The sequence below is a fragment of the Bipolaris maydis genome, assembly GCF_028858645.1.
Source record: "Bipolaris maydis strain C4 unplaced genomic scaffold PSV08scaffold_3, whole genome shotgun sequence".
In the NCBI taxonomy this organism is placed as follows: Eukaryota; Fungi; Ascomycota; class Dothideomycetes; order Pleosporales; family Pleosporaceae; genus Bipolaris; species Bipolaris maydis.
The window spans coordinates 1610633-1633660 of NW_027093859.1; the positions used below are offsets into that span (position 1 = coordinate 1610633).

Here is a 23028-nt window from a genome sequence, read left to right on the forward strand (position 1 = left end):
TCATATCATCAAAGAGTCTTGGAGGTTGGACAAATACTCCGCATCGGCTGTACAAAGCCATCTTTCAGAACGTTCCTGGGGATGTCATGGTAAACATCGATAGTCAAAATCAATCCCATAATAACTCACACAGCTGCAATTGTTTTACTGGCATATTCAGCTTTCAGACGCTCCTCCTAGCAATTATCCGACATATTAAAGACTGCAGGTCAATACTGGCAATGTTGTTCTCTCTGTTACATGCATCACGAAGCCATTTAAGAAAATCCCATACATGAAATGACATCTCTACTACTCTTTATCCTGATCTATTACGCAACTATAAACATTCATCACATCTACTCCCGAACACAGAAAATGCCCAATACCACATAATCATCAAATCAACCATCTTTGTACTTTCAAAGCGACTAAAACACAACTTTCCTCCAGACTCGTCCATTCCCTTGAAAAAAAAGAAACTAGCCCTCCCGTCATATCCGATGACTACCACTGCACGTCTCCGCTAGACTCACCACTCCCAACTCCCCGTTTCCACCTCCTTGCACAAACCCCCATACCCAATGACGTCTCCCCTGTGACGTCTGCCAAGCCGCTCTCTCCCCAGAAAACCCCCCTAAAAGAGGGTGGTGGGTGGGCAGCGTGAGTGGGAAGCCACTACGCCCAAGCGTGCATCTTTACTCCTCGCCGTGGAAACAAACAAAAAAGGCCGTTAAACCGCTTAGCGTTAGTGAGTGCATGGAGTGGGATGGGGAATTTCCAAGGCAGAACAGAAAGGCAATGGGAATGTGGATTTCGCCATCTACGTATGTGTGTTGTGCGCCACAATTTGTGATAGACGTCAGGGATGATAGACGGGATCTACGTTGCGGGTTGTGGGCGTGTGTGTGTGGGGAAAGGTAGGTATGGAATGTGAAGGTGTCAGGGTATTGTCGGGATTTCCAGCATGATTTTGACATGAACAAAACTTTTGCAGGGGGGAAGGAGAGCTAAACGTCTAGTTTGTTCAATTAAAGTTTGTGTGGAACCAGAAAGAAGAGTGACAGGCATGTAGCTTCTGCCAACTTCCATCCCAGCCCACGCTTCATCAAGCCATTATCGTGTGCTTTAAAAATTTCGTTACGTCGTGTATCGCAAGTGGCCCACTTGTGAGGAGGGGGGATACTAACGCCCAAAGTTGATGCAGTGTCGTGCAATGCATATGCATGCTAAGAAAGAAAAACAAACGCCAAGAATGATGTGGTGCAAGGAAATTCGTTGACCGCGTGGGAAATCATGTGTAGTCTATAGTCCGGGAAACCTGCTCGCTTCAAGTCTTCTCTGTAAGGGCCTGTTGTCCCATTAGTCTAGTCTCCCTGCTGGTTCGACGCAGGTAAGCCTGGAGGGAAAACATGGATAGTACAGTAAGCCCGAGAAGAAGTAAGATGATTTGCATCCACTTGACTACAGTCTGCTTTGATGTTAGTAAAAAAGCATTTCGCAACATGTGATGATAAGGGACTTACGGCTTCGTTGCAAGCAACGCTAGCATTCTGCTTATCCTGACCAGTGACAAATCCGGGTTGAAATCGGCATGCGGCCATTTCTCGGGTGCAGTAGACGTTTGTATTCATTTTCCCACTCATCATCAGTCGCTCCTGGGTACATCCCCATTGGTCGTTGCCCAGTTTCGTATAGTGCAGTGCGAGCGATACGATGGCCATGACCGCTCCAGCAAGGGACATGAAGACAAGACTGAGTATCCAGAAACGGCGTATAGTCTAGGCATGGGAGTTAGATTTCTGCTGTTTCCGTGTACGAACCGAGCTACCAACCGAGTTAATCAAGGCGTCCATCCCTGGTTTTCGCAAGGTACTCCATGCGATAATGGCGATAACGGCTGCGGCCAAGTTCAAGCATCCCGATACAATTGTCGCATCGGTATCTGCATCGGTAAAGTAGACAATTGTCGCATCCGTCACAAACTGCCTCGCTCGCTCATCGAATTCGGAGGTCGTAACGAGAACGCCTCGTGGTACAACCCAGTCGGTTAGGATCCAATAGTGCGTTGTCAAAGCCACCGAAACCACAGATATGAGCAGGTAGAGTATCGACGGGACCAAAGCCAACTTGAGAATAATGTCGAATCGCAACATGTTGGCGTAGATGCGCAAGAATCGGACCTGGCACCGGCGTGCAGGCAACGATAGCAATGTGGAAGAGTAATTCAAGTCCCAGGGTGTCAAAAAAGAAGGCAGGTATGTCCTGTAGCTCGCAGGGGCACGGGTACCACGTAGCTAAAATAAGAGCGACAGGCTCGACTCGGGTTTCCTGCTCGCAGCCATATCGACGCCCAGAACCGGAGGACAGAAAAGCTTGTCTAGGGCTCGGCACACCGCCACGATCCGCTCATTGAGGTACTTGGCCGTGTCAGCGCAATGTAGCGCTACACTGGAACCATGAGCATTCCGAACGGGCGCGAGCCATTGGACATGGCCAAAAATGGATGAGGCGTAGTCTTGGCGAGACGTGTTTCGCGCCTATCTTGCGGGTGGAGTCTGGCGTTAAAGAAAGCGCCCCAGCCAGCCCCTCCGACGTGGCCCTTCACCGCACACTCGGCAAATCAAGCCCGGCCCCTCGATGCTTCAGCGTGGAGTCATAAATGGGGATAGCAAAGAGGCCTTACCGAGGGTCTCTGTTGGTTGGCAGTGTGTGAGTGGTATGGTCGTGGAGTTGGTGGCTTAGGTTTGGTTGGCAACAGAACGTCACGATACCCCGCGAAGGAAGGAGCCGGAACCACCGTGCAAATATTGCCAAGTCCTACGGACCGCTCAGGTTCTGCCGTTTATCCCGGCACGATTCGCCCTTTGACATACACATACGTCTAGATCACGATGCTGGGTGGGCAAGCGACGCAGGTACAATGCTGGGCGGGGGAGATGGTCACGACTAGATCGCCTTGGGTGCGCCATGTGCCTTGATTTCTCCTCCAGCTCTTCACGCTTTTTCATGACGATATCCCCGCATAACCTCAACCCTTGCAGCACACTGGCTTCCATGAGATCATGTTCAACGCGACCTGCGCCCGTTCGTGCCGCGGAACTGCACTTGGCCTGATACAGTCATCCGCCCCGGCCATCGCGACATGTATAATACGAGCAGATAAACACACATGCAGGCAGTCGGTACATTTTGGCCTAGTTAAAAGCCTCATGCACCTCTTAGTCAGTATTGGTGATTGCTCTTAGGAAGCAGCCCAGCCACCATAATTTCTGGAATATGTATCCTCCGTCGGACGAACCTTGAAGCCGGTCACATTGCCTTGTCGCATCAGAGGCCAAAGTTCATGACATCTTCCTCGGACTTCGTTACCCAAGTCTCAGTATGGAACATATGCTCTCGCACCAAGTGCTTGCCATCGGCACTCCTTTTCACAATATATGATGAGTTCGTACCATCAGACCCTCCGATTTCCTCAAGGCTGCCCTCGAATCCTGCTAGTTCACGAGGTAATACCTCCGCAGCTGAACCAGGTCCAGCTGGTGTGGGATCTACATAGAAGACGAGATACGGAAGAGAAGCAGTGCTGGGCCGAAAGACCCTGACCTTTGAAATGAATCGATTGCCACCGAGTTGCTTCTTGTGCTGTAAGAGGAAGTATCCGGCCCATCGTCCAATCGGCGACCCTAGTCATCAAGTCAGCATCAAAACCCAAGTGCCAATCATGTTAGTGTTACATTGACTACTAACCCAATATTGCTCTGCCCCCAACCGTATCCATGGTAAAGTCACTGCCCGGCCAGACTTGGGTCTCACTCTGAGGAGGCTGCAGTGTTCCAAGCGCTGTTCTGATCATATCTCGAGAAGTTAGGTTCATAATCTGTGTTACAAGGAGGTACTTGACATCAGCAATGTTGGAAGCGCCAGCTCGGTTCCAGACAGCCCATGCTATATCTGAGGGTGTACCGATATGAGGTAGCTCTTCGGGGAGTGGCTTTCGGAACCAGGTGAACTTTTCGGCGCAGAAACTCAAGCTCATAATGTTCATGAGAGCGACGAGCCCGTTTGGATTAACGGCGAACTCGTATGTAGCACCTGTTGCCTGCATGAAATCTCAATCAGCAATAGTTTTGTCGAATAGTTTGATCTGCAAACACTTGCCCTATATTCCCTGCCGCACACATCGTAGTACTGGTTTGCCTCGAGAGGGAGAGAACCATCCGGGAGCCTTTTGATAGCAGGACCGTCACGATGATTGATCTTGAAGCACTTGTTCGGCCCACCGTCTTTCTCTGCCTTGGTGTCCAAGCCTAGCTCATCAAAAGCAGGCTTGATACCATGATACACGTCGAAGTCACACTCCTTCTCAACCTCTTTCCTCAACTTCTCACTGTCGTCGAAGCCCCACCTCGCCAGATCCTCCCGCCCATCACCGTCAAAGGGACTCTGGCATGTCTCTTGAAAGTTGGGAAAGTCCTTGAAGAACCATCGCGCGATACTGTCTTTGGACTTCATGGCCGCATCGAGCGTACGCCCAATTTCAGCAGACTTTTCGAATTTGGTTGGCTCGGCAAGAGTATGAGCTATCAAAGAAGATTCCGAATCAATTAAGGCAACATCGGCGAGAGTGACGTTGACATGGGTGACGTTTTCAGGTGATAGGCTCGGAGACACGATGACGCCAGCGCTGGCGAGAGTGGCTATCCATACAGCAAAGACGAACTGGAGCTTCATCTTGAAGTCGAACGAAGAGAGTAGACTGATTTTGCTGCTACTTCAAGACCCGTGTGTAGAGCAACGGTTGGAGGAAAGACGAGTCTACTTAAGTACCCATAGACCCTGACTGGGTGAAAGTGAAGGTAAGGCAGGAGCGAGTGACCAATGTGGAAGTCACGCTTCAGCAGTTTACAAACAGCCAGGTGATTTTGAAATCACTAGTAAACGAAAATTTCATTATGTGTGCACAGATAGGTGTCACACTCAGGTAAAGCACGTGTCTTGACTTCATTCAGGTAGGCAGCATAGGCACGAGAAGTGGCAGTAATCGTGATGATGAAATCGTACATTCAGCGTAAATTCACTGCGTCCCATCAATAAGAGTGCTAATGCCATGTGAGCGAATCCCAAGCGTTCCCCTTCTATTCTAGATCATACATGTTTATACAAAGTCAAACACATCACCCTTGTCTGCAACCATCTTGCCCACTCTCTTTGCGCCAACAATCCTTTCCAGCTCCATCCGTTCCCATTTCGAGAAGCACACCCTGACACTGGCTTCTGCTCTGCTAATTTCGGCCCGTTCCAACGTCTTGCCAATGAAGCCTACCACTTCGTCATAGAATATCGGGTTCTCCGGCACGCCGTAGAACACGACCCGTTTAACACCTCGAATCTTGTAACGATGGAAATGGTGGGCACGGCCCGTGTACAGTAACAGCGAGTGCTTTCCGTTCATGAAGTGTGAGCGGGCTTTACGCACATCGGTCACATCGGTATATTCGCTGATTGAAGCATATGAAAAGTCCGAGTCGACGAGCGAGTTGCGCACGCGGACAAAGTCCAGGTAAGATGGAATGAAGACCAAAACACCCAACCCTCCCTCTGGTGGCCGTGGCATGCGGTTTATTGATGGCAAAATGGATGTGTTGAAATATTTAAAGCGCGCATCTGGATCAGTAAGATGAGATGGTGAGTCGAAGCGCAGGAATGTCTGCTTCACTCCATACGACATTGTTTCTATGAGGCCATCTGTGTTATCGGCAACATATTTTAAGCGCCCGGCCACATTACGCATGTGCTTGTTGTACAGAGTGTTGATCTTTGGTGTCAGGAACGCTGAGAGCACAATGGTCTGTCGAATGTGTGGTGCGTGTCCGTCCAGGTACCACGAGCGCACCCGTGAAAAGTCGCAGCCATGAGAATCCTTTGGTTGAAGATTCAGATGCTCAAAGACGAACTCTGTGTGGTCCCAGTTTTGCATCAGGGTTGCATCCGCTTGCTCCATAATTACCATTTCAATGGATGATAGGAAGTCGTAATCTCGCTTCTTGGGATCGCCAGACTCGATTGCTCGACGCAGACCGAGGGTAGAAGCAAAGATGATGTCGGAGTTGTAGAAAGTTGAGAACAACTTTAGCGTCTTGCGTGTCAGCTTGACGCCGATGCGGAACTCATTTTCGTCGTTGCCTTCGAATAGTTGGCGGAAATCAGCAGGCTTGTCGTCCGAAAACTTGTCTTCTGGTAGTGAAAAGCTGTCGAGAAATCGCTTCTTATTTTCTTGCTGTTCGAAGTCGTAGAGTTTGGTGATAGAGTCCAAGACGCGCACACAGGCCTGTTTGGTCTCAAGAAGGAACAGTATCTTGGGGCGCGTAAAGCCCTGGTCGCGATATTCGGCATCGTCGTCGTCGCCTGCAGCTGCCAGCTTTGCGTTATTCTTAAGCACACGATCGCGTGTCATGAGAATATGATTTAGCGCATGTAGGCAGGTGATGTCTCGAAGGCGGTTAGCATTTTGTACTGTTCGCGCAGCAAATAGCAAGTCTTGGTAGCCAAACAGGGACGGCGCAATGGTTTGTTCGACTGGGTCAAAGTCTCCAACTTTCTTATGCGCATTCTCCACCAACCGTGCCTTCAACTCGACGTCACGAATGCTCTTCACTTTCCTTGAGGGTGGCTGGACCTCGTCGCTCGGGACTTGTAGAATGCCAAAACCCTTTGCGCTCCCTGATGTCGTGCGCAGCTTGTGCGAAGACCATTGGTTTGCCGCTATCCGTTTTAGCCGTGCTGCCAGTTCGTTCTCGTCTGGATTTGCAAAGTGTTTCTCGTAGGTCTTTTCCAACTCCTGTTCCTTGACATCATCTCCGTCGACTTGGTCGTCGTCGGAATCGCCTTGCTCTGCCTCGTCCTCACGGTCAGTCGCATTGGCTTCGGCGTCTTCCAATTGGTCTGTATCTGTGGCAGCGGCCTGTTCCAGTTCGTGATCGTGCTCAAGCTTTCGCCTCTTTTTCCGGGGTTCATCTGAGCCAGTATCGCGGGTGGAGAAAGATTGGAGGAGAGCTGCGTAGGCGTTGGCGGCTGGCTGAGCCTCTTCCTCGTCGTCGTCGTCATCATCGTCGTCGGAAGCACCGCTGTCGGAGCCTTCGGATTCGCTGTGTTCAGAGTCGGACAGTGCACGCATGTTGACATTGCTTCATTTGGCAATTAGCATGTAGACGACCCTCTCTGTAACTAATATCCATACTCACGAATCTTCAACCTCGTCAGCGGTCCTTGCAGCAGCGAATCCCCCTCTTCCGCCACCTCTTCCTCTTCCTCTTGCGCCACCTCTGCCTCGTCCCCTACCTCGGAAACCACCGCGTCCTCTGACTGGCGCCATAGTCGCTATGCGCGCGCTTCTTGAATGCGCCTGGTCGTTATTGAGATGAATAGCAGAATTCCCAGCGCCTGAAAATATTTTCAACACAAACAGCTACCTCGTGTCCCTGAAGTAGTCCTGGTGTCGCGCAGTAATTAATTTTTCGAGTCGCTACAGCGCGTCAGTTGGATGCGCCTGTAGTTCAAGGGTCCCACCAGAAAATATATCGACATGGCCCGTGCAAGCGAACTACCGCACCTGCCCAGATTTCGTGAAGAATATCGACGTGCCCCACCAACCACATTGTCATCTTTGATAGCCGCCAGCGCCTCAACACCACGACTACGTCCACGATCACCGCCGCCCAGACGACAATCGCTATCATGGCCGAGAACGACTCTTTCCTCCATCTCGCGCGTCCCCTCGGCCCTGCGCCTCTGGGTGCCCAACCATCGACTGCCCCGCTGAACGTCGCCATCCAGCCCCAGGTATGCGACTACTGCAGTGAGAGGCTGTCAGCTTCGCTCTCTGACCCGCTATGAACAGGCCGTCTTCTCCATCCTCGACCATGCCCTCCGCCGCCCCGCCGACCAGGAACGCGTCATTGGTACCCTCCTCGGCACCCGCAGCGAAGACGGCACTGAGATTGAGATTCGCAACTGCTATGCTGTCCCTCACACCGAGACGGCTGAGCAGGTTGAGGTCGACATGGACTACCAGAAGCAGATGCTTGCCCTCCACCTCCGCGCCAACCCCCGCGAAGTCCTCGTCGGCTGGTACGCAACCAGCAGCGACCTCAACACCTTCTCCGCCCTCATCCAGAACTTCTACAGCCAACAGGGCGACGGAACATGGCCACACCCCGCCGTTCATCTGACTGTGTCGACCGTACCGGGTCAGGACATTGAGTCCAAGACGTACATCTCCGCCCCCATTGGTGTCACTGCCGAGCGCGCGGCCGACTCTTGCCTGTTCATCCCAGTGCCCCATGAGATCAAGTACGGCGAGGCCGAGAGATCGGGTCTAGAGCTCATCTCATCCGCAAAGGACAGCGAGGACCGGTCACAAGAGGTCATGACCGACCTGGATTCATTGGAGCGCGCCATCCAACATGTCCTTGACATGCTTGAGCGCGTGTCCACCTACGTTAACAATGTTCTGGACGAAGAGGCTGAGCCTTCATCCGCATTGGGCCAGTTCCTGATGAACGCACTCAGCTTAGCACCCAAGGTTGAGCCTGCTGACATTGAGCGTGACTTGTATGTTGAGACACAGTTTTTTTTTTTAGTGATATCCGGCTTTGCTAACATGTAGCAGCAACGCACACATCCAGGATGTCCTTGTGGTATCATACCTAGCAAACACAATCCGCACACAAATCGACCTCTCGAACCGTCTGGCAACAGCAGCGCTGACGATGGGTGGTGGTGATGTTCTTGGCGGCGAAGGCAAGAAAGACGGCGAAAACAGGGGCAAGGGAGGTGACCGACGAGGCGGAGGCAAGGGAAGGCAGCAGAGGGAACAAGAGGCATGAGCATGCCGAAAAAGAAAATGGATACATTGCAAGGAGTTTGGCGTTTGGCTAACGCGTTATTCTAGACGGAGTCAAGCCTCTAGCAACATGGGCGTGGGAATGCCCGTTTCTAAAATGGTTGATAGATTCAGCATGGGGAAATGTGGGCGGATCTTGGAAACGTGGAAACTCGTGGATTCAAGGCATGAATGGCAGCCATGACAAATGATGATGATGATGATGATGACGACGAAGATGATTAGGTGGTCGAGCTGCAGGCTGCTTGCTTCCAGTCCAAGAGAAAACAAAAGCCCTTGCCCAGTAAAAGCGCTGTATACCTAGTAGTTTTTGTTTGACGCGGCCGCGGTGGTTAAAATCATCACTACGCTGAGGGCATATGTTGGAACGTTGGAATGCCAGATATTTTGACCTGCTGGATTGTATGTATTCACCATTGTGTGTTGCCCAGTGAGTGTTGTATAGCTGTACATAAGAAGGTGATTGACAAAGTGGAGCTGTACAACATCATCCCATACAATCAACACATGCATGAAATTTGGTGGTAACAATATCAATTTCATTCTTCTTCTTTGAGGGGTATCCGTATTTCCTTATAACTCAACCCGCCCCCCCCCCATTACGCAAACAAAATCTCCATGTCCACCCTTCTGCCTCTCTCTCTCTCTCTCTCTCTTTTTTTCTTTAAAAAAAAACAGCAATTACACCGCCAACCAACCGGGCCCTCAAACCCCTACATCACACACTCTTCCCCACACCCCCCTCCTCCTCCTCTCTTCTCTTCTTCTTCTTCTTCCTCCTCCTCTCCTCCTCCTCCTTCCTCCCCTTATCCTCCGCCCCCTCTTTCGCCCCCTCCGCCCTCTCGGCGCCGCCGCCGCCGCCGCCCACCCTCTCCCTATCCGCTAGGACGGCGCCCTCATCCGTATCGAACGCCTTGCGCTTGCGCTTCAACTCCTTGTCTGTCTCGAGCATCTCGCTCACCCTGCCCAGCTTGCCCGTGTCCCTGCGCAGCATGAACTTGAAGTCGTCGAGTTTGATTTTCGCGCGCCGCGCGTGGTGCGCCACCGACGCGGCTTCGTGGCATGTTTCGATGATGTAGTCGGTTATGATTTCGTCGAGGACGCGCACCGTTTCGGGGAGCGGGTAGTCGTTGTCGCCGAAAGCAAGGAGGAAGGCTTCTACTGTGTTTTTTTTACTTCCGGGTTAGTTTTTGTATGTGTGTATGTGTGGAAAGTGAGGATGGATGGGAGGGAGAGAGAGAGAGAGAGAGATTTACAGTCTTGCGTGGGGAATTGCTGGCCTTTTTGGCGCAGGCGCATACGCGGTTCCGTCATGTTTTGCGGTGATGGAGAGAGTGCGCGCGCGCGCGAAAGGCGACGACGACGACAGCGACGGCGCTGGCTTGGATGGCGTTGAGGCTTCGTATCTAAACCGCGTCGAGATTGTTGCTTTGTATCTTTATCCTCGGCGTTTGCAAGTGATGAGTCTTTTGCATACAAAATGAGTTATATCGCCTCTATCACACGCGATAAGTCGTTTCCTTTGTTCAGTCGTGGGTTTCCAAAAGCAAGCAGCGCCGCCCACCGCGCCGCAACCTTGCAATGACGATCGAAAGGGCGGGTCAGCACCAAGCAGCGCACTGGCCCCCCCCCCCCTCCGTCCGCCGCGGAAACCAACACCCACCCACATGTTACATGCGACATACACACAAGTACAGTTAACTACAAACTTCACCCTTTTCCTCTCCTTTTTTTTTTCCTTCTCTCACCACACATAAATCGCACAAAACCTCCTCAGCGCAACAATCATGGTACCATCCCTCGCATCCTTCTCCGCAACCTCCTCCCCCCAAACTAACACATGCACCATTAGACGGCCCTCTTCAACTTCCAATCCCTCCTCCTCGTCATCCTCCTCACAATCTGCACCTCGGCATACGCGCACTCGGTCTTCCCTGGCATAATCGATCGCAACAAGGAAAACTGGATTGTGTCGCCCTTGTGGAAGGCGGCGAGGGTTGGCGAGCGCTTGAGTCCATATGTTAGTATTGCGTGTGTGGTTATGGCTGTGAGTTTTTTTCTTCTTTCTTTTTCTTCCTTCCTTCCTTCTTACACTTTTTTGGGGGGGGATTTCAGCCATAGAGTTGTATGCGACGAGGGGCAAAGTGGCTGGTGTTTGTCAAGGAGGAAGTTTCCAACCAACTGACGTCCAAAAAATAGGCACTCGAGTTTATGGGATGAGCAAGAAGATGAGGTTTAATGTGGATTTCTTCTGTGCGGCAAGTGGGATGGTATGCTGTATTCTTTGAACAGTAAGATGCCAGCTACCATGGGCGTGTTTCCTTAAAGCGAGGCGTTATGGGGGAAGTGTTTTGTATAATATTCAAGAGCATATCGTGGCATCATCTCTAAAACACATGTCATCTCTTCGCACAAACACCAACATCAACATATTAAACTCAAGGCACAAACACTTCAAAAAAACAAAGTCTAAAGTGCAGAGCGTCATGAGATTAAAATATATACAGGGCAAGCGAGATTTCACACTCGCAGACTTTTGCTGACCCGTTCGAAAGTCAACCGTGTATTGGGGAGCACAAAAGCAAAAAAAAAAGTGTACCAGCACCCCGAAATCCATCTAAACCACCCCAGCAGCAAATTTCCGACCAAAGAACACCAATTGTTCCATACAGGGGATGATAATACACGACGTTTCCAGCGCCTTACTCAACACCTTGGGAGGCGCGCGTGAGATGAGATGTCTGACTGATTTTGTTGAATCATGAGAACAAAACATAAAAAGACAGAGCAATACAAAAAAAAGACGAAAAGCAGAACAATTCCACTGTCCTGACCAGCGGACCTCCCTGTCCATTGCTGGCACCCGTGTATAATGAAGATGAAGAAGAAGAAGAAGAAAAAAGAGAGGAAAAGGAGAAGAATAACATCGTTCAAGGACATGGGCATTATTGGGGGGAAAGGGCGTAATGGACAAGGAGACATTAACAGGACAAGCCGGACCTAACTCGCTCGTTCCTGCTTAATGCTCACGACTGGCCTCGCCCTTTTCAAAACACCCGTGCAATCCTTGCCGAGAGCCCCTACGTTCTTGCACACCTTCAACGTCGCTCGAGTCTTCGACCATGACGTGAGTGTCAAGAGCAAGGTCAGGTTGACTGTGCGCATCATCTGCATCGTCGTCATCATCGTCATCATGATCGCTAACTAGACCCGGGTTCGACTCGACTGTGTGAGGGCTAAGGTCGACGGGCGAGCGTGGCATGTCATCGTGTCCTTGAGGCTTAATGGGAGATGGGAGAGACATGGGAAGGCGTGCATGGCTTGGATGGGAACCTTTCTTACTGCCTGCCCTTGCCGGAGTTTTGCTTGCAGGAGCACTAGCAGGGAGACGGGCTAGGTGGGGAGCAACGGTTGTTACCGGGGTCGGCGCAACACTAGTGTCTGCACTGTCGTCATCCGAGGTGTCTATCGCATCCAGATCAATCTTGGACCGGGCCGTCTCTAGAATCTCCTTGAAGTCACCCTGAGCACCGCTGTTTTGGAAACGGGCTGCCAGGTAAGGGGTCGATGATGTCTTGATGAAGCTAGAAGGCGGGGCAGATTTGGACTCGCTGGAAGATGGAGCATTCAACTGACGGTGCACTTGTGGAGCGTGTGCAACAGGTGCGGCTTGAGATGCGAGCGGGTGAACAATACCAGAGGTAGCCGGAGTAGGAAAGGGCACTGTCGGCGTTGCTGCAGGCATGCTGGCAGGCTCAGTGGCCGCAACAGGATTCGCGCCGTCATTGGGCTCGACAGGTACACCGCAGGCAATAGCTGCAGCATCGTGGCTCTTGAAGACTTGGTTGTGCTTGATGCGGCAGTGGTTGAGGAAGCCCTGAGTGTTTGAAAAGTTGCTGTGGCCGCACTGAGCACAATAGAGGCGCACCCACTGGCCGTCGGTGGATCGCTTGTGCAACAAAGGATCTATCTTTGGCGCTGGTGCTGGAGTTTCACCAAGAGGGGTGAGCTTCAACATTCCAGTCGAAGTTCGCGACGTGCGGCCTCTGTGAGCTGAGCCGTAGTCAGCAAAACTGCCGCGCGTCGTCCTGCCCTCACCAGTACCGAAGTAACCTTGAGCCTGCTGGGCGAGCGCACGCTCCGAGGCGGGATCAAACTTGACGTCCGAGATGAGCCATTTTGCGTAGTGGCGAGTGTAGGGACCGTCAGTGACTCCCCAAGGGGCAGCATACGGGGGCTGCGTGTAGCCTGCACTTGGCTGCAAAGACGGACCTATGCCGAGGCTGACATTGACATCGAGACCCTCGGTGCCTGGGAAAGGAATGAGAGAGCAGCGCCTGAGTTGCTCGAGCGAGACTTGGCATTTGGCTAGCTCCTGTTCAATCAAGCGTAGTTCGTTGTGCTTGAGCAAGATCTCGTAGTTGATTTGAGCCTCAATAGCTTGCTGCACAGGGGTTAAACCAGAGTCCATGGTGGTGGTGGTAGTAGGAGTAGTAGTAGATGCAGGTGAGGTGGTGGAGTTTGGTTGAGCAGGCCGCTGCTGAGGGGCTGAAGGCTTGCTCTTGGTCTCTTTGGTTGCAGGCAGCGCCTTTGGCCTGGCGTCGGGAACGTGGGCAGCAGCAGCAGGTGCAGGTGCAGAGGCAGAGGCAGCAGCAGCAGGTGCACTTTGCACCGACGGCTTCATGTCACCGTGAGCATCTTTCCACTTCTTTACTACATGCGCGTGGTGCGCGGGCGAGGGCTCAGGACTGTCTGTCCTTTTCCGCTTGATCTTGCTCATGAAGGCTGGCATGTCGACGACGGGCAGCGGCCTCTGCTTGTGCAGGGCAGACTTTTCCATGATTTTGTCGCCAGGCGACTCGTTACACCATGGGAGGCGGAACATGGACTGCATTGCGAGAGAGGAGAGAGCCTAAAAGCAACAGAGGTCATCTGTCGTTGTGAGGGGCGTGTGCATCGAAGGTCGGGGAGCTAGTGGAGCTGCGAGATGACGTTGCAGCAGTCGCAGCAGCGGGCGCGCAGAGTCGGAGGCAGCACTTGCGCAGGAAAGACGGGGGATATTAAAAGGGGTTACGGGGACTTGAACAGGGTGCGAAGGAGTGCAGGAAGAGAAGCAACCAGCAGTTAAGCCGTTGCGATGATGACGTGGAGGGCAAGAGGCGCGCTGATCGGGCCACTTGATAAGGAGGAAAACAGGCGCACCAGCACGACGACAAGTCTGGGGGGACGGGCAGCAGCCGTGGATCCAGGAGGCGTCGAGGGGGATTACAGAGGGTGAGTGCTACAAGAAGCCGCGGTGAGGCGTGGTGGTGGTGGTGATGGAGATGGTGGGGGGGGAGGGGAGAGAAGGGGCGAGAAGGGGGTTGTGGTGGGGAGGGGGGTGGTGAGGTGCCAGGCGGCGATGATGTTGTGATGAAGGGCGACAGTGACAACGAAGGTCTGGGGGGAGGGCGGCGGCGAAGGCAGACACGGACGCAGACACGACGGGGCAGGCAATGAGAGCGTTTCCGCAGGTATGGGCTGCACCAAGCGGCGCTAGCAGGGGGCCCCCGGTCTGGCTGGCCGGTTGGGGCCTGGCGCGGGTGCTGCAGTTGCTGTGGTCTCAGAAAAGCAGGCAGTCCGGCGATAGCAAAACGCAGGCGCAAAAAGAACAAAGTAAAAAGCCCGCCCACGCCGGCCACTCGACCTCGCCTCCCCGCCGCCTCACTGGCGGCCGCTGCACGCCCACTAGGCATTTACTTTTGCGCCCCAGTCCGCGCGCCCCGATATATGTAAGTACGTACATGGGCCAGATGGATGCAGCGAGTGCGAGCGAGTGCGAGGGGATCCACGGCCAAGTCGCTCACCGAGCCAAGGGCGCGCGTCGGCTGAGTCGCTGCCAGCAAACGTCCAGCGACTCAAGTTGCGTCTCAGCACCGTCATGGCATGGCCCGCGGGACTTTGCTGCTGTGTGCGCTGACATGTGCCTTTTCTGCTTTCCATGTGCGTCAATCAACTCGGCACCGACGACGGCCTTGTCTGCTTGCCATGCCAGACGGAAGTGTCGGATCGCCAGTGGATCGGCAGGGTGCACTGTTTGGGCGACGATGCAGCAGCTTAGTTGCCCGAGAAACAAGGCGCAGCATGGAGCCAGGGCTGCAGGCTGAGTTCGGTGAGGCCTACTGAGCATCTACACAATAGCATGTAGTCCTCGTACACCTAGTCTCCTGCTACACAAGGCCCGCTCCATGGTGCTGGTGCTGGTGCTGGTGCTGGTACTGGTGCTTGGTACCGGTCCTCTCCACACAACCCGCCCTAGCCTGAAACACCCTCAACACCATCACATCTGCTCTCCTCTGCCTCTCACCACAATGCCGCGCGTCATGTGATTGTCCTGTCCCCCCATTATGCACCATGCAAAAAAACTGCAGCAGACGACATGGACGTTAGCATTGCAGCATGTGCATATAGAGTTTGTACTTCAAATCCGTCTTGACTACTATACAGGGCTGACCAAGTATGTATGTACTGGGCAAAATTTGTCGTGCCAACCCGACATGGGCCACGGCGATGGCGAGGGCATCCATCTCGACAAGCCGATCGCGGCTCTCGGGGCGGCGGCTGTTTCTCCGCCTCCGGTTTGACCCGTGCATGGACCGTCACAACATCCGTCCCCGGCAACCGCTCCCAATCAACACCACCACACCACACACGCCCCCCCCCTCCCCCCCACTGAAAATCGTCAACACCAAAAAAAAACATCATTAGAAATTGCATAGTATCTACAGTAAGAACATCAAACACCCCGCCCCTCGCCCGCCCATCAAGCGCTGCTTCCCACCGCCCGCGCCATGGCGCTCTGCACAAGACCCCTCATGCCTGGTGATGTCGTCGACGCTGCAGCCCTCGGCGCCTCTGCGGCATCTATCACGATTTCCCCATACTGCGCATCCTGATGATCCTTCCCCAGACTCGGTCTGCCTGCCAAGTTCTTAAACGGACACGACCCCGCCGCCATGTCGGCCTCTTCAATCTCACGCTCACGCTCACTGCTGCCCTCGCGCAAGACAGGTTTGCCGTGCAGATAGCCTTCAGGCTCAACCTCGGGCACCAATCGCTCCTCTGCAAACTCGTCGCCGTCGCGAACATACCACTTGGCAAACAGATCGTTCTGGATCCAAATCACTTTGCTCAGCGCCTTGACAAGCGCAATCTTGCGCTCCATCTTCAGCCGTGGGTGCGACAGCACCGCCTCCGTAATAATGTCTTGCACAAACGACAGCGTCACGCCAATGTGCACGTATTCGACGTGCAGCGGATGCGCCCGCCCGCGCCCCACGTGCATCATGCCTACTTTGTCCAGGTACTCCCAAAACTCCATGGTCGACGGGTCGCTGCACAGCTTGTTTAGGTAGCCCCGCAGGAACATTTTGCGGTACAGAATCTGCGGCGAGTTCTCGTCGAGGTTGCTGACGTCCACTCGCCCCTGGTACGATGTCGATCGCGTTTCAAACGCCCGTGCCGTGATGTCGTACTGCAGAAGCTTCTTGTACACAATGTTGACGACGGCGGGGATGAGCGCTTTGATGTACTTGGCCCCGCTCGTCAGAGCTTCCATGTCGCCTGCAATTTTTTTAAAGTTAGTCTTTTTTTGTTTTTGGCTCTCCTCAAAGTTTCTCTTTTCTTTGTTTTGTTGGGGGTGGGATAGAGTGTGTAAGCGTACGTGAACTAAAGTCGAGAAACGAGTGCAGGTATTGTATCCGTGCCTCGAGACTGGTATACAGCTCCCTCCGATCTATATGCTGCATCGGCCGATGATTCTGTAATGTCGCCATTCTCTCTGTGTGTGTATGTTGTCTGAAAATTTCAACCTCTGTTCTTCGCCCCCTTCTCTTATGGTTTTCCCCTCCTTAACTTGTTTTGTCGTAAAGAAAGAAAGTCTATCCCCAGTAGAGTTGTAGCAGTAGTCGTGACTGTATCTTTCCGAGTTTCAATTCTGCTCTTTAAAAGGTTTGTCGAATACACACGTCCTCTCTCTCTCTCTCTTTCTCTCCTTGATATCTAATGAAGCGAGAAGAAGAAAAAAAAGGTGCACAGTAAGAGACTTCTTTCTTAAACATATATACCTCAACTATATCTCCCCACAGCCAAGATATATATCCTTCTTGTCCCAAACTGCCGGGCGAAAAAAAAGACCGTCCCACATACTCCGTAAGGCTACTTGGCCCGTGCGTGGCGTACCGTAGGACTTGAGCAAGTGCGTGGGTGGTGTGTGTGTCTTGCCTTGAGCGCGCGAGCAACATCGTAAGATGGCGTGACGATCTCGTGTTTGCCATCTCACCATGCAAAAAAAAACCCCATCCACGTACGTTATTCTGTCTGAGACATACGCGCTTTTTTTCTCTCTTCGTAATCTCCTTTTCCCTTCCCCGAGGCTCACGAATCTCCTCGTAACTTTTTTTTTTAACTTTCTCTCCAACGCGCCTTCCCCCCAACCCCCAACCCCCAACCCCTCTCCCTTTTGTAACTACTAGGTATCCTCACACACACACACACACATATATATATTTATTGGTTTTCGGACCGAACCCCCAAAACCAAACGACGCGTTTCCTATTCTTTATGTTTGTACCGCTTAACACAAGGTATTAATCTTGGATGGTATTTTTTTCTCTAAAAAAAAAGTTTCAAACTAACTACTAACTAACTATTTATTTCTTGTTCTTTTGTAGCGGAGAGAAAGTTGTGAAATGCATGTATACTATGCATATGTGCAACGGTGCAAAAAACTTGCCCCCCTTCTCTTTTTTTTTTTGCGCAAACAACATCGCAAATTGGCCCCCCCCCTCCCTTTCCCCTTTTAAGATAAACGGTATAGAGCAACCTTCTTTGGGATCATCGCTATAAGATGGGGGCAAATAAGGAAAGGGGGAAGCAGAGTGGTAGGTTTAAGCGGAAAGCGAAAAGTGAGGGTGTATAGTAGATGGGCGTTAAGTTTCAGAGCACTTATTGTTTTGTGGCACAACGGGCTGGGCAGGGCAGGGCAGGGCGGGATGGTGAGGGTTAGAGATGGGCTGTGGGATGGATGAGCTTGGTGTTGGGGGGTGGGGGACAGGGGTGGTCCCGGGGAATGGGGTGGGTAGGGGTTCATGATTCATGATTCGGGATGTGGGGTGGATATGGTTTGTGGGTGACCCTTTGATCGCTTTTGATTACGCGGAGATGAAGGTGCATGAATTATAGATGCTTGCTATGTTTTTTTTTATAAAATTATTGGTTTCGTTCCCTGGTACAGGTCTTGTGTTGGGAGGCAGGGTGATGCAGGTACGGCTCGTCTGTCGCAATCTGTAGGGGACGAATGGTAGTACGTAATCCATAATTTTGGAAGGACGTCTCCGTAATCAGTGGTTCCATGCATCGATCCATCTGCTTCTGGTAGAAATAAGTAGAGGTTGTTAAACTGCATCATGTGTTCTTGATAGACTCACTCAATGGGCTTTGGTCTTTCTCATGACTTGGTCAAATCAGTCTGTTTTAATATACACGCCTCGCATTAGTTTCAAACCGTAAATGTACCACATATCAAGTGACTCCTAATTCTTTGATTCTCACAGTACGATACTCCCTTGGTTCTTACCCAACTGATCAGCCTCTCACCATTTTTTATGGCGGTTGTGGTTCAAGACAGATACATATACATTTTGCAGGTTCAAGCTCATTCGACCGAATCACGCGAAGAATCAAGTTTGTAATCACGTTGATCTACCAACCATATTTGAAGTCATCGGAGGATGGCGTTTGCTTGAAAATCGCCTTTTGGCACTGTGCTTGTCAGACAGCTGTCGGTGTGGGAAGACTTTATGAAACCCCTAAGCAGATTCACCTTTGTCAATTGCCTGCTATCTATTGCGGCTCTCACAGCGGTTAAATCGTCCTGGGTTCTCTCTCTCATCCTTTCCTTTCAACTCTGACCTTTATCTCTTGTTATTCATCGTGAAAACCATCGATTCAACCCTTGACTACTTCATACATAAGCAGCAAGCGTATTGCTTACTTATCATGCGCCACACAGAAACTCTAACCGTGCGTGATCCGTGGGACATTGATCGATTGCTTACATACCGTGAAAAGGATAAGTATCGACAATTTCTCATCTTCTCTATTGTATCCTAAAAATAACAAAGCAGCGCTACTGACAAGATTACAATAGCGATGGTGCTGTGCACAAAGCGACTGCTAGGTTCTATTTAGATGTCGAGAACAAATTGTTGAGGCGCATGTTGGGAAATCAGACTATTGGGCTTGAACCGTCCTTATGAGCGCTAGTAGCTCACACAGGGCTACTGAGTGCCCCATGAAGTATCGCCCTCCTACATTAGCTGTCTAACGAACAGCCGATCCCTTGTCAAATGGTATATCCTATTACTATATCTACTCGCATGTAGCATGCATCTGCTACGCTACTCAATCACCCATACTTTGCGCCTTGCCTTGGCACAAACCCAGAGGCGTATATGATTGCATGCTGGGTTCGGAAATCTCCCTTGCTACAAGGAATGATTCAAATGTCTCCTATTACACATAGAGTAGAGTCGTTGTAGTCAATTTGATCATATATGTCTGTGACAGAGGTCCAGCCACGAGAGATGATGAATTGGTTCCGAATTCTCACAGGAGCATAGTACATGTCAGAATAGCTTCCATTCCACACATGGACGTAGGAAAAGGCGCTGGTTCCCTATGGTGCTGCAGGAACATAAGCATCACTTTAACTAATTCAAACAAAATACCGTATCTATGCGTCAATAGCCGCCGCCCCGAATTCGGACTACGTCAATCTACGAATACAGTACATTACATCTAAGCCATTGAGCACCGAACATTCGACAAGACCACAAATATCTCTCTATCCCAATTCAGCCAACACCTCACAAACATGACCATAACCAACGTCGCCCTCATTGGCGGAACAGGCACTCTCGGCGCGCCCGTCCTGCGCGCCCTCCAAGCCTCAGAATTCTCCCTCTACGTCCTCAACCGCCAGACGTCCAAATCCGTCTACCCAAAAACAAACGTCATCACCGTCCCCGACGACCTCGACGTCGATGCCGTCGCCAAAGCGCTGCGCAGCAAAAACATCGACGCACTGATCATCACCATTGCGGGGAGACACGTGGATTCGCAAAAGAAACTCATCGATGCGGCCTTCAAAGCAGGCGTCAAGCGCGTCATGCCCGCCGAATTCGGGAGCTGCGATTCCGCCGACGAAAAGACAAACGAGATTCTACCCTTGATGAAAGGCAAGAAGGTCGTCAGGGACTACCTCATCTCGCTGCAGGACCAACCACGCGAGCCCGGCATGGGCAACTTGACCTGGACCAGTCTCATTACTGGCCATTTTTTCGACTGGGGCATGACGTGTGGTCTGCTCAAGTTCGACGTCAAGGCCCGGAAGGCGTATCTGCTTGACGGCGGCAACATCAAGTTTTCGGCATCCAATGTCGATTTCATAGGCAAGGCGGTGGTGAGGGTGCTGGAAAGGGAGGAGCAGACGAAGAATAAGTTGCTGTATGTGCATAGTCACCGCGTGACGCAGTTGGAGGTGCTGGAGGCGCTGGAGAAGGCGACGGGAGACAAGTTTGAGCGGGTTGAGCAGAGGAGTGAGGAGGAGTTGGAGGTGTGTAGACCGAAGATGTTGGAGGGGGATATGGAGGCGAGGGAGGAGGTTGTGGCTGTTTGGGGGGTTGTGGCTGCGGATTGGAAGGAGAGGGAGGGTTTTGCGAATGAGTTGCTTGGGCTGGAAGAGGAGGATCTGAATGAGGTGGTGAAGAGGGTTGTTTCGAACCTGTGAGAGGGTGTATAGTGACTCTGGCTTTGGATAGTAGGGCGGGCTATGGCCCGTTGACTGTTGTTGTCAGGATTTGGCGGTGCATACTACAGCCTGCCTTTTGGTCTGCCTCGGTCACCCCAGCGATACACATTTTAGACAATAGAGAAGATGAGCGTGTTCCATTTGCACTAAATAACCCCAAGGGTATCCTAGAGCACCAGAGTGAGCTCGCTGCTATCGGTCTCAGTTGGTTCAGTCTTAACGGGGACACCACTACACCTCTGGCGGAACTGAAATAGCCGGACAACACCAAACCACCACCAAAAGCAGCCACTTTGAACGCTAAATATCAGCACAACAACAACGTTTAAAAATATATATATAATAAACAAAATAAAGCAATATACGAGTTTAATACATGTCTAAGTTTTTAGAGAGTTAGACCTTATGTACAAAGGTACAGCTGCGTGTTGAGTTGATCAAGTGGTAAAACGCTAAGAAACTAGCCCTTTCGCTTGCCTGAGATGTCCGGCCATTTCGGTTCCGCGAGACAGTACAGAGGTGCCTCCCAAAAGTCCTTGCTGACAGGGGTATCTATCGGCCCGACTATCTTGGCACCCACATAGGTTTTTTTTGGAGCTGGAGGCATAGATATACTTATTTTTTTTTAGTGTTTTTAAATCAAATATGGCTCTAAATACTAATATCTGTACCTATGCCTTAATTGTTACATTAAAATCTTCTTTTGGTGGTAAATCCACTAATTAGATTAGTATAATAATAGGTATTTTACTACGTACGATTAACTTAATTTATAGTAGAGCCTACTAATAAGGCTTTAAGCCTAACGCGCCTACTATTAAGCTTCTACCTAAATACTTAGAGGATGCTCCTCGCGCTAGCCGCCTTTATAAATAAGAAGATATCTACGAAGCTACCCTAGAAAAAGTACGCCACGATAGGTATAGTAGAGAAAAGAGCTGCGCTAATATAGCTAGTGAGCTTAGTGTTTACGGCTACAACGTTTTACACACTACTATATAGAGAGTACTTAAAATAGCGGGCTATAATAAGACGAAGCTAACGCGGAAGCCTAGGTTAATATAGAAGATAAGATAGGAGTGGCTTAAGTAGTATCTTACGTATAGAGATTAGACGCTAGAGGATTAGAAAAATATTATTTAGATAGATAAGACCTCCGTTATACTTAACTACTAGCGTAGTAGCTATCGCGTCTAGCAACGACTAGATAAGGTATTTAATAAGTCTATTATTCGTGAGTGGTAGAAGTGTTACAAGTAACAAGAAGGATTCTCTCCTTGACAAGTGACGAGATGGCTGAAGGCCTATGGACGTCCACGTCAGAAGGTAATGATCATCGCGGGGCTAGGTCACGTGATGTGCCATCCCGCCAAGAGCAACCATCCAAGGGATGGCAGGACGCCTTGGGATGGCAACCATCCCCAACATCACAACCATCCCAGGGATGGCAGGGAAGTGAGGGATGGCAGGACTGGAAGCAATGAGGATATAAGGATGGATGGATTTCATTATTACTCTCGTTGTGGTCAATTTCAAATTGTACTTTCTTACTAGTATTGTTACTTCATAAGATAGTTACATGTTAGTCTATCCAATAGATTAGCGTTGTCAAACCCCGGTTACATCCATAACTCTTTTCCACTACGAATCGCCAGACAACTCTCACGGAGCTAGTCCCTATTCCTACTCGCCCTAACCCGGACCGAGCCAGAGAAGTATTAGCACCCAACCCCGTGTAACACTTTGACCACCCACGGATTCAGTGGAGGATTAACCAACAGCGTCCGATTAAGATTCAGACCATGTCACAGAACTCTAACGAGTATGTCAACATTCCAGGCCCGGTGCCTGACGAGAACGTCAACATGACTGGTCATACCCAAGGAGGTATCAACGAGCCGGCGGCAGGGAGCCCCGAGTACGAACTCGTTAATCTTAGACGCGAAGGCCAGAATCAGGCTAGACAGATCGCCGAGTTGCAGAATATGATCAACCAACTCACGAGTCAGCTGATGGCCACACCGAACGAAAAGCCTATCAAGAAACCCAAGATGGCAACCCCAGACAAATACGATGGTAACCGGGAAGGGTTACGGACGTTCCTCACCACTATCGAGTTGTATTGCGGTTACAACGAAGTGCCAAACGACGAAGAAAAAATTCTCATGGCCAATACACACCTGAAGGGAAAAGCAGCAAGCTGGATGCAGCCCTACGTGGAGGATTTTCTAAAAGACATCGACAACAAAGGAACAAAGGACGAGACGCGCACCTTGTTCAGCAGTTGGGCCAA

At 51.1% G+C, this 23028-nt stretch overlaps 10 protein-coding genes across 10 annotated transcripts; 3 read left to right on the forward strand and 7 right to left on the reverse strand.

Annotated features, from left to right (window-relative positions):
• Positions 1-1290: 1290 nt before the first annotated feature.
• On the reverse strand, positions 1291-2343 carry PSV08DRAFT_275980 (uncharacterized protein). Its single transcript, XM_014218973.2, has 3 exons — positions 1815-2343; positions 1506-1760; positions 1291-1450 (listed from the first exon to the last, which is right to left on the reverse strand). The coding sequence occupies exons 1-3, from the start codon at positions 2133-2135 to the stop codon at positions 1310-1312; spliced, it is 717 nt and encodes a 238-aa protein (XP_014074448.1). The 5' UTR covers positions 2136-2343; the 3' UTR covers positions 1291-1309.
• Positions 2344-3290: 947 nt separating this feature from the next.
• PSV08DRAFT_386241 (uncharacterized protein) lies at positions 3291-4713 on the reverse strand (the record flags this gene model as incomplete). Its single annotated transcript, XM_014218972.2, has 3 exons — positions 3291-3665; positions 3730-4081; positions 4135-4713. The coding sequence occupies 3 exons, from the start codon at positions 4711-4713 to the stop codon at positions 3310-3312; spliced, it is 1287 nt and encodes a 428-aa protein (XP_014074447.1). The 3' UTR covers positions 3291-3309.
• A 316-nt stretch (positions 4714-5029) lies between these two features.
• PSV08DRAFT_217956 (uncharacterized protein) lies at positions 5030-7643 on the reverse strand (the record flags this gene model as incomplete). The annotated part of the gene is made up of 3 exons (XM_014218971.1): positions 5030-7166; positions 7220-7344; positions 7587-7643. The coding sequence occupies 3 exons, from the start codon at positions 7641-7643 to the stop codon at positions 5138-5140; spliced, it is 2211 nt and encodes a 736-aa protein (XP_014074446.1). The 3' UTR covers positions 5030-5137.
• On the forward strand, positions 7636-9279 carry PSV08DRAFT_197222 (JAB1/Mov34/MPN/PAD-1 ubiquitin protease-domain-containing protein). The gene is made up of 3 exons (XM_014218970.1): positions 7636-7821; positions 7880-8592; positions 8651-9279. The coding sequence occupies exons 1-3, from the start codon at positions 7717-7719 to the stop codon at positions 8865-8867; spliced, it is 1035 nt and encodes a 344-aa protein (XP_014074445.1). The 5' UTR covers positions 7636-7716; the 3' UTR covers positions 8868-9279.
• A 488-nt stretch (positions 9280-9767) lies between these two features.
• PSV08DRAFT_166998 (TAF19, transcription initiation factor TFIID, subunit TAF13) lies at positions 9768-10198 on the reverse strand (the record flags this gene model as incomplete). Its single annotated transcript, XM_014218969.2, has 2 exons — positions 9768-10045; positions 10141-10198. Coding segments are annotated over 2 exons (336 nt in total), but the record flags the coding sequence as incomplete, so codon positions are not given.
• Positions 10199-10671: 473 nt separating this feature from the next.
• On the forward strand, positions 10672-11104 carry PSV08DRAFT_348678 (uncharacterized protein; the record flags this gene model as incomplete). The annotated part of the gene is made up of 3 exons (XM_014218968.2): positions 10672-10674; positions 10737-10931; positions 11084-11104. The coding sequence occupies 3 exons, from the start codon at positions 10672-10674 to the stop codon at positions 11102-11104; spliced, it is 219 nt and encodes a 72-aa protein (XP_014074443.2).
• A 249-nt stretch (positions 11105-11353) lies between these two features.
• On the reverse strand, positions 11354-12049 carry PSV08DRAFT_276010 (uncharacterized protein). Its single transcript, XM_066092535.1, has one exon. The coding sequence runs from the start codon at positions 11864-11866 to the stop codon at positions 11591-11593; it is 276 nt and encodes a 91-aa protein (XP_065949598.1). The 5' UTR covers positions 11867-12049; the 3' UTR covers positions 11354-11590.
• On the reverse strand, positions 11760-13861 carry PSV08DRAFT_30415 (uncharacterized protein). The gene has a single exon (XM_014218967.2). It carries the CDS (start codon positions 13776-13778, stop codon positions 11904-11906), a length of 1875 nt encoding a protein of 624 aa, XP_014074442.1. The 5' UTR covers positions 13779-13861; the 3' UTR covers positions 11760-11903.
• A 1744-nt stretch (positions 13862-15605) lies between these two features.
• On the reverse strand, positions 15606-16973 carry PSV08DRAFT_276026 (Protoglobin-domain-containing protein). Its single transcript, XM_014218966.1, has 2 exons — positions 16587-16973; positions 15606-16486 (listed from the first exon to the last, which is right to left on the reverse strand). The coding sequence occupies exons 1-2, from the start codon at positions 16696-16698 to the stop codon at positions 15687-15689; spliced, it is 912 nt and encodes a 303-aa protein (XP_014074441.1). The 5' UTR covers positions 16699-16973; the 3' UTR covers positions 15606-15686.
• Positions 16974-19740: 2767 nt separating this feature from the next.
• On the forward strand, positions 19741-20874 carry PSV08DRAFT_276064 (uncharacterized protein). Its single transcript, XM_014218965.2, has one exon. The coding sequence runs from the start codon at positions 19800-19802 to the stop codon at positions 20712-20714; it is 915 nt and encodes a 304-aa protein (XP_014074440.1). The 5' UTR covers positions 19741-19799; the 3' UTR covers positions 20715-20874.
• Positions 20875-23028: the final 2154 nt, after the last annotated feature.